General features: G+C 42.2%; 1 protein-coding gene across 2 annotated transcripts in view; it reads right to left on the reverse strand.

The window, feature by feature from the left end:
* Positions 1–8512, reverse strand: part of LOC101942318 (uncharacterized) — a 32237-nt gene extending 23725 nt beyond the window's left edge. For both annotated transcript variants that reach the window (XM_065557954.1, XM_065557953.1), the window contains exons 1-5: positions 8357–8512; positions 6618–6844; positions 4495–4635; positions 1512–1660; positions 98–238 (exon numbers count right to left, since the gene is read on the reverse strand). In XM_065557954.1, the coding sequence (XP_065414026.1) occupies positions 98–238; positions 1512–1660; positions 4495–4635; positions 6618–6797 (611 nt within the window). In that variant the 5' untranslated portion in view covers positions 6798–6844; positions 8357–8512. The remainder of the gene's footprint in view (positions 1–97; positions 239–1511; positions 1661–4494; positions 4636–6617; positions 6845–8356) is intronic.
* Between the last annotated feature and the right edge of the window lie 485 nt (positions 8513–8997).

Below are 8997 nucleotides of genomic sequence, written 5' to 3' on the forward strand. Positions count from 1 at the left end.
TGAAAAAGAATGGGCAACTCTCTAACGTTTTTAGAAAGGAAGAGTGATGTAATCATCAAGCAAAGTTAAACAATTCCAGAAAGAGTTTTAATCTTACCAAATGGCAGTTTGGGCTACAATGGGGCCTAACTTGGACCCACTTTCAGGTTCCAAACTGCAGTAGCATAAGCTGAGGGTTAGAAGCTTTCTGTTTCCCTCTAACCCAGAAACAAGTCCGTTGATTCCTTTATCTCCAAACCTGTAAAAGAGAATAGATTAGTTATGTCTATCTGCTGACCAAGACTATAAATGTCACCTTCAAAGAGAATACCTTTTTGCATCCTGAAACATGCAATAGTCCAGCCTGTGTTCAACAAACCGTCACTTAGAACAAAAGACTGCAGCAACTACCACCTTGTCATAAACCTCCCTCTTGTTGGAAGGATAAGAGTTTTTAATGCGCTGACTCCAGCTGTTCCTGACCGCTGCCAATAAATGCCTTTTTTCCATCCTCACCTGGACTGCTTTTTACTTTCAAATGTAGACATAGCCACAGTGGCCCATGCTTTCATCACCTTGAGGCTAGGCTACTGCAGTGCACTCTACCTGTGACTGACTGTGAAGGCGTCATGGAAGCTTCATTTCAATATACACTAGCCCAACTATTAGGGCACAAGCAGACCAACAAATATACCTTAAACTTGTGCTCTAGGTGCTGCACTAGCTCTTATCCAATTCTGTATCTTCTTCAGATCATGGTTCTAATCTTTAAAATCCAAAGTGGGTTAGAGCCTACCTATGGCAGAGACTGCCTCTGTCTTCACTACTCACCACGACAGCTGCATTCAACAGAGATGCTGCAGCAGACAGCCCCAGGGTAACTCTTGGAGGCTGGAAACAGGGCACACTTAGTGTAAAGACTCAACTGTAGGATTTCCTACTTCCAGAGATCAGGCTGAGCCTCAATTTTGACACACTGAAGGCTCAAAATAACTCTCTTTGTCTTTGTGCAAGCCTTCCTTCAGCAGCAGTGACTGCAGACTGACCCAGCAGTGTTGCTTCTGGAGACATAGGCAACAAGTAAAATCCCATTTAACAGTGGTGTAAACAAAGGTCTGGGACAAGAGTGTGCTTTTGTATATGGCACCTCAGTACTCAGATGATGGGCACATTAAGAAATGCTTAGCTGGAAAGGAAGACCATTTCAGGTGCAAGTTTTCTATAGATAGAGAACTATAGCTCATTCTTTGTAAAATCCAGTTCTTAGATGGAAATTATAATGAATTAGTGCAGGGGAACTACATTTATCTGAATTATGGATTCAGGTGGGGAAAAAAAAAGACATTTTGGGTAACTGAAAGTCAGCCTGGGGATTTATCCACAACCAGTAATAGATTTTCATTACTATGGGGATGAGGAACTTGGGAACCATTGTTTCAGCGGAGAAACTTCATATCAGAACTGTTCTGACTTTGAGGGTATACTGAACATAACAAGCACTGTTCAAACTCACACTCACTCCTCTCTCTTACTTGGTATAATCTAGAACAATGGAGTTCAAGTTGCTGAAAGGGAAAGCTGCTCCAAGTCGCTCCATGGACCATGCATCTATCTGAGCATGAGTTATTTCTAGAGTACAAAAGGGATAGTTGGTACGTCCATTCCGCTCTAAAAGCATTGCCTAGAAATGCAAAATATGAATAGTCATCTGCTGTTATGAAACAGAACCGCACACTTCTGATAACAAAGGCAAGTTTTTGGTTTGGTTTTTATATTTTTGAAATCTAAATTTTCCTGTGTACTTTCTCTGACGTTCTCTGTTTATCCTCCATACACAGACATTATAGGCAGTGGCAGTGCAAGCTTCTCCTACAATATGCCACAACTTTAATCTACAGAGACCAACTCTTGGGGAGAGAGGATAGTTAATTCTCCATGCACATTCATCTCTTGGCCTCTCTGCTGAGATTGCTAACCTAGCAAACAGTTAGAGTTAATTGTGGTGATGGTTTGTGTATTATGGACTCTTTCCACTGGGAACTGGACTTAGATCACAGAATAACCAGTAATGTAATCACTTCAAGCATATTCATCCTAAGTGTCTTCTGTTCTTCAAACATCAACTCTAGAAAGCATTTTTATTGCCTTGCCCACTCCCCTAGGCCTGGGGGGGTGGGAATCAAGTGTGTTCCTTACCTGACCTGCCAGCTCCCCTCTTGGCACACCAGTCTCCCACTCCCTTCCTGCATCAAGATACCTGGAGCAGCGAAGGCCTCCCTAGGACCCAAAGGAAGGATGGATGCTACAGTACTTTGAGGGCAGCTGAGCCCCTCTACTATACAGGAAGTCAGAGATCCATATAGAGAAGATTCTCCATGCACAGATCTGTGGGGCATGAAACTCCCAAACATTTTCAACCAAAACTTTACACTATTGTATTAGTGCATGAGCAGGACTCTACCAAATTCATGGTCCATTTTGCTCAATTTCACGGCCATAGGATTTTAATAATAGTAAATTTCATGATTTCAGCTATTTAAATCTGAAATTTCACAGTGTTGTAATTGTAGGGGTCCTGACCCAAAAAGGAGTTGTGTGTGTGTGTGTGGGGGGGTCGCAAGGTTATTGTAGGGGGGGGTTGTGGTACTGCTACCGTTACTCTGCGTGGCTGCTGGCAGCGCTGCCTTCAGAGCTGGGTAGCGGGAGAGTGCTGGCTGGGAGCCCAGCTGTGAAGGCAGAACTGCTGCCAGCAGCAGCACAGAAATAAGGATGGTATGGTATGGTATTGCCACCCTTACTTCTGCGCTGCTGCCTGCAGAGTTGGTCCCTTAGTCAGCAGCCGCCACTCTCTGGCCTCCCAGTTCTGAAAGGCAGCAGCACAGAAGTAAGAGTGGCATAGTAAGGTTTTGCCACCCTTACTTCTGCGCTGCTACTGGTGGGGTGCTGCCTTCAGAGCTGGGCACCTGGCCAGCAGCTGCTGCTGTCTGGCCACCCAACTCTGAAGGCAGTGCAGAAGTAAGGGTGCCAATACTGAGACCCCTGTAAAATAACCTTGTGACCCCCTTGCAACTCCCTTTTGAATCAGGACCCCCAATTTGTGAAACGCTGGTCTCCCCTGTGAAATTTGTATAGGGTAAAAGCACACAAAAGACCAGATTTCACAGCCCGTGACAAGTTTTTCATGGTCATGAATTTGGTAGGGCCCTATGCATGAGAATCTGAAAATGAAACAGACTAGAAATTGATTATAAACCAAAGTGAAACCGGCTAGTTTGTTTCATTGAACACTTAGAGATACGCTGTAAACAGGGCTGGTGCAACCATTTAGGCAACCTAGGCGGTCGCCTAGGGCGCTAGGATTTGGGGGGCGCCATTTTCTTCAGCAGCGACCGCGGCGGCCGGATCTTCGGCTGCCCCGGTCGCCGCCGGCATTTAGGCGGAGGGAGCTGGGGCAGTGGAGCGCGGGGAGGACCGCCTGCAGCAAGCGGGGGGGTGGCATGCAGGGGAACTCTCCGCCCCAGCTCACCCCTGCCCCACCTCCTCCCCGAGCATGCCATGGCTGCTTCATTTCTCCCGCCTCCCGGTGCCTAAGCTGATTGGCACCACAAGCCTGGGAGACGGGAGAAGTGAAGCAGTGACGGCGTGCTCGGGGAGGAGGCGGAGCAGGGGTGAGCTGCTTCACTTCTCCCGCCTCCCAGGCTTGTGGTGCCAATCAGCTTAGGCGCTAAGTGAAGCAGTGATGGCGTGCTCGGGGAGGAGGGGGGGCAGGGGTGAGCTGGGGCTGGAGAGGTGCCTCAGGGTGGGGGTGGGGAGCTGCCGTGGGGGGGCGCCTCAGGGCAGAGGGAGGGAGCTGCCGCTGGGGGAGCACCTCAGGGCAGAGGCTCAGGGACTGGCGCAAGGTTGAAGTTTCACCTAGGGTGTGAAACATCCTTCCACTGGCCCTGGCTGTAAATAAACTACAGTATAAATGGGGAGAAGTAAGTTAGATTTTCAAAATTGCTTCAGTTTTTGTCAGAGCTGATACATATGTCTCACCAAGTTTGTGTGTGCTAGAAACACCTGATAGGTGTTATAATCAAGACCCGACATTGGAAAAGATATCTGACTGGATTTGGGCACATATGAAAGAATTAAACTCTTTGGGCATGAAATCATATTACCCCCACAATTGAAATCTTTGTGTCTCAGAATGTGTTTGTTCATTTTCTCAATAGGCCTTCTGGTCTACATTTGTGGAACTGTGTAAAATCCAGTATAGTTTTTTAAAAAACGTCTGTTTGTATATCTGGTGTAATTTGCATTGGCCATTTCGCTACACAATTATCCATTGTCTTCCTATACATTTTCATTTACATATACAATCATTCTAGCTAGGCACTGGTATTTCCAATTTACCCATCACTGCCTATATTAATGCAAAAATAAAAGAACAAAAACCAAAATCCTTTCACTTTCCGTCAGCTTCTCTTTAAATGTCTACTTTTTATATGATATTATGTATTTTATTTTACTTACAAGGTTTGCAATGTCTTGATTGTTTAGCTGAATTCCCCAGATACAGAGTTCTTTTCCTAACATATACCGTTCATCTCTAATTGTCCTTAATAGAGGTGTGAGGAAGACTGGCTGGGAATTCTGAGAGTTTGTGAGCACAAACTAAAAAACAAAATTTAATTACAATTTGGTGTAATCAAAACAGAAACAAATGCACATTATATTTTAGGAACCCAAGCATAAAATATACTGTTATCTAAATGTACTATACATTAATGGTGATCTATAAATGTTATCAAAAGTCAAAGATCCTCTGCATATCAATAGATAAAAAATTGTGCAGAATTCCTTAAATAATCAGGGCAAAAGGGACATTCAGCACATTATTTTCTATATTGGTGCAGCTCCAGTCTTTGTACCCATAATGAATAGAATAAACAAGGTGTAGGCATTTTTACCATCTGACCCTGTAGATCAGCCTGGAAAGAATTATTTTATGTCCTAGATTTATATCTTATGGAACTATAAAAAAGAAATCAGGCATTTCTAGAGATAAGAGCACAAGAACATTCTAAGTTAATGTGCTCTATGCTCCTCTTAACCTGGTTATCTGGACAATGTAAGTATATAATAGCTAATTATGGCACATTTGGAAGGCAGGGGATGCATTTGCAGGTTTCTTTTCAGGATTATAATCAAAATTTTCAAATGGAGTGCCTACAGTTAGACAGACACTATACCTAAATCCATGTTTAGTCACCTAAAGTTAGGATTCATTGGAAGCTACAGATGCTCTGCCAGTTTTATAGGAGTGGCTACATTTAGGTGCCTGGTTTAGGAATATGATCTACATTCATTGGAGAGGAAGCCCATGTAAACGTCTAGAACACATTCATAGTAAGAATATAGTGTAATTGTGGTCACCCTCCCCCTGGGACTAGTACCTGCTGTAGCTGTGGTGCAGCAGCACAGAATGCTGTCTCAGGCAGAGACAGACAGACAGCAAGAGGGCAGCTCGAGCTGGGGAGGGGGCTTGGAATGCACCCGAAGGGACAGTTGGAATAAAAGCTGTTAGAGAAGAAGAAGAATCAAAATGCTGAGCTAACAGATGACCTCGAGCCTCGGTAGGAGGTGACGTGATAAAATGAAAGAAGACCAGGAAAATAAAAGTAGGGGACTGGCAAGGGAGAGGGAGGAGAGAAGGAAAATAGGAAAGGTTTCACATCAGGAGAAGCAGAAAAAAATAGACCTAGGTATGTGAGCAGGTACTATTAGAGAAGTAGTGAGAAATAAAATCTACGGACTTACACAGAGAGAGAAAGAGAGAGAGAGAGAGAGTATCCAGGAAAACCCCCCTGAAAGGATATATAGTTGGTGGAAAAGGAAATTGATCATAAAGCTGTGTTAGATGAAAACAGATCCTGGCATCAGTAAATGAGAAGCCCACCTGCAAAGGACCTAAAGTGTATGAACAAAGAGAATGACTGTTTGAACATCAATTGAAGGAATACAGTTCAAAGTTTCTAATAGACAAGTGAGGGCCTAGTAGGGGAAGAAACTTGTGGATAAACTAAGTGAAAAAAGGTACAGCTACAGGAGCACTTCAAGCCAAAGAGAAGCCAAAAACAGGACCGCAAGAGTGGAATTGGACTTACAGCCAAGGAGAGGAAAAGTTGATTTTTCTCTGAAGTGACACACTATATCGTTTGCTCTTATTAATAACAATGGATTTGCTACTAACTGCACAATGTGTACAAGCTCACAAAAGTTAATGAGTTGGTAACCTATAGTTTATTTTGATAAGTAATTTGTCTTTGGTAATGGTCTATATTATTTGTGATCCTGGTACAAGGTTGAGGTTTTCCCTTCTAAAGTTCTAAAAATGTAAAATTATCCCTTTTGTCTTGGTTTGCCTCTGCCTCTCCTCACAGGTAGCATAGCCCAGCCTTGCTGGGTCACTACATAATTCAATGGATATTTGTTATTTATTTCAGTCTTAAAACTCCATTCCAGAGAACACCTACCAGAGCTCCGAGTGCTCAACATAAAACTTGAAAGGCATAACAGAGAAAAGTTACAGAATCAAAGCAGTTATTTTCCACCTCTTTAATCTCACCTTAAATTATTATGTAGAACATATTTACCTTTGTAAGAATAGTTTCATTTTCTATGCATTTTCTTAAGCTCCGTTTGATCATGCCACTGACAGAGCTTTGGGAAAAGGCACAATGCCTTTCATAGGTTTTCATAAACTTTTCAAGAATGGAAATGTCAGAAAGTGAACTGTCTTTTGTTTTAATTTTCTCTTTCTTCTTTCCTTGCATGATTTTTTTTTGGAAAATTTTGTTGTCTTGTCCTTAGCTTGCTTACCCTGAAACACAAAATTCAAGCTTATTTGTATTAGTAACAAAGCTGTTATTGAAATGTTAGCTTTATGATAATCAAAGAACAATTATGTAAGGGTGTGAGGAAGGGTGCGTATCTTGGCCAACTGATGCACATCCTGGGGAGTGTTGTAGTATTTATACACTGGTGTATTAACAGAGCAAACAATATTGGAACATTTAATCATAGTGTAATAATATTAATCAATCTGCCAAAGAAAATAGTTTAAAAAACCCATCAAAAACCAACGCTATGTAAAAATCCAGGCAATGTTTATCAGCACAGCTCTGTGCCAGTACCACTCCTAAAGATCTAGATCATCTGTGATGTTTTAGCAGTAGGAGTAGGCTTGACAGTGCTGTTAATGGACAATTAATAGCACAGTTGTGGTTATAGTGGGGACATCTATTGTGGGGGGACACCCACACTGGAGGACAAGCAGCAAAATAGGGCCTGAATTAGCACACCCTTTGCACACAATTTGAAACACAGGAAGGGGTTATTGGGGACAAAATTATTTTCTCCTTGATGCCTCATGCATGTTGTGCACAGTGACACTTATCTAGTACAGCTGCTGCATTCAAGTCGCAAATGAGGTATGGTGCTGGATACATACACACAACAAGTTCAGTCACATCACAAAATACATCATGGGGTTGTGTAGTTTTGTTTACATAAGTTTGGGATGTCCTGTTATTCATAAATGGCCAAGGCACAATTGAGTTATGCAGGCCATATCAGAGACCAACGTGTATTCTGTATATGCTGGGTATTTTTCAGAAAAAATATGTTACAAGTGTGTTAGAGTTTGTAAAATGCTATTGAAACAATTTCTTGTATTTACTTTAATTAAGAGCTCAGCTGTAGAGGCCTTGTGTTATAATTTCCCTCTATTTTAAAACACCTCTAACAACCAGTCAGAATAATACATGCAAACATCAAAGGTTTGACTGTGCTCACATTCACACCAGTGTAAATTAGTATGTCTCTGGAAAGATGAATTAGTAGGGCAGATGAGGCAGGAAAAGGTACATGACAACTTGTCACATGGTTTCACAATTTATCACATCTTCATCCCATATGCAATATACACTCCACACATCTTTTTGTTGGCCCTTGTGGTTATGTCAAATTTTTTAAGCTGTCAGTTACTTTGTCATTTTGTCTTTAAAAGTATCATGCACATCTATAGCACTATACAAAAATCAGTGTATTAAATATAAATAAAATATTTCATAAAGTTATAGAAACTAGATAGAGGAGAGGATCAAAAATGACATTGCCTTGGGATGGGAAGCTATTGAACATTTTGAGCCAGGGAACAAATAGCTCAGAGGGCTATTTCACTGTTCCCCCCTCTAAATCTGGTAGAGCATAGATTTTTTTCCTGGTCTTTTTCACCTGCCCTCCAGTATGTTGCATAGCAGTAATGGTGCTGATAGTCACTTCGGCTGTCTAGAACTGCAGAAGGAAGGAGCTGATTTATTCTAATACTTACTGTCCTTTGTAAACTGTGTTGAGATCTATAGATGAAAACTGCCTTATAAATGCCAGGTCTGAGTATTGCTGTAGGTGATGGCTGATTTTCACAAATGCAGACAGACTCCACCTTGCTGAGTTTCTCTCTAGGCTCCTTGTCAGCTTCAGACAGACTGAGTGTTCCTCTGTCACTAAGCAACCAAATCACAGGATTCAGAATGGGAACACTGAGCAGTGGTGTTTAAAGAGCCAGAGCTCCCACCCCTTCACCTACTATCCTGCAATTCAAATGGTAACTCCCTCAGAGAGTGCTGTAGCTCTGTATCGGGATTACAATGTCTAGGGGGGAAATACTGATCCAGATAAAAATCTGTCTTGATTTTGAGCCCCTCACTGACCCCTTGTCACCTCAATGCCAAATTCAGGACACACTGTTGAGAAATAGGGCAGATTCACCCCAAACTGGTGGTTATTCTATCATTAGGTTATACCAAGCCAGTAACAAAGTAAACTTCTGTATCACCACACTAGTTAACAAGCAATCAAAAATGCAGTCTCCTTAGGCATTCCAGCCTTGGTTTTATCCCCCAGACAATGGACTATATGATAAGTGGTTACTGAAAACCAATGTAATCAATTATAGGGTACTTCTAATCCCAA

The sequence above is a fragment of the Chrysemys picta genome, chromosome 9 (genome assembly GCF_011386835.1).
Source record: "Chrysemys picta bellii isolate R12L10 chromosome 9, ASM1138683v2, whole genome shotgun sequence".
Classification (NCBI taxonomy): Eukaryota; Metazoa; Chordata; order Testudines; family Emydidae; genus Chrysemys; species Chrysemys picta.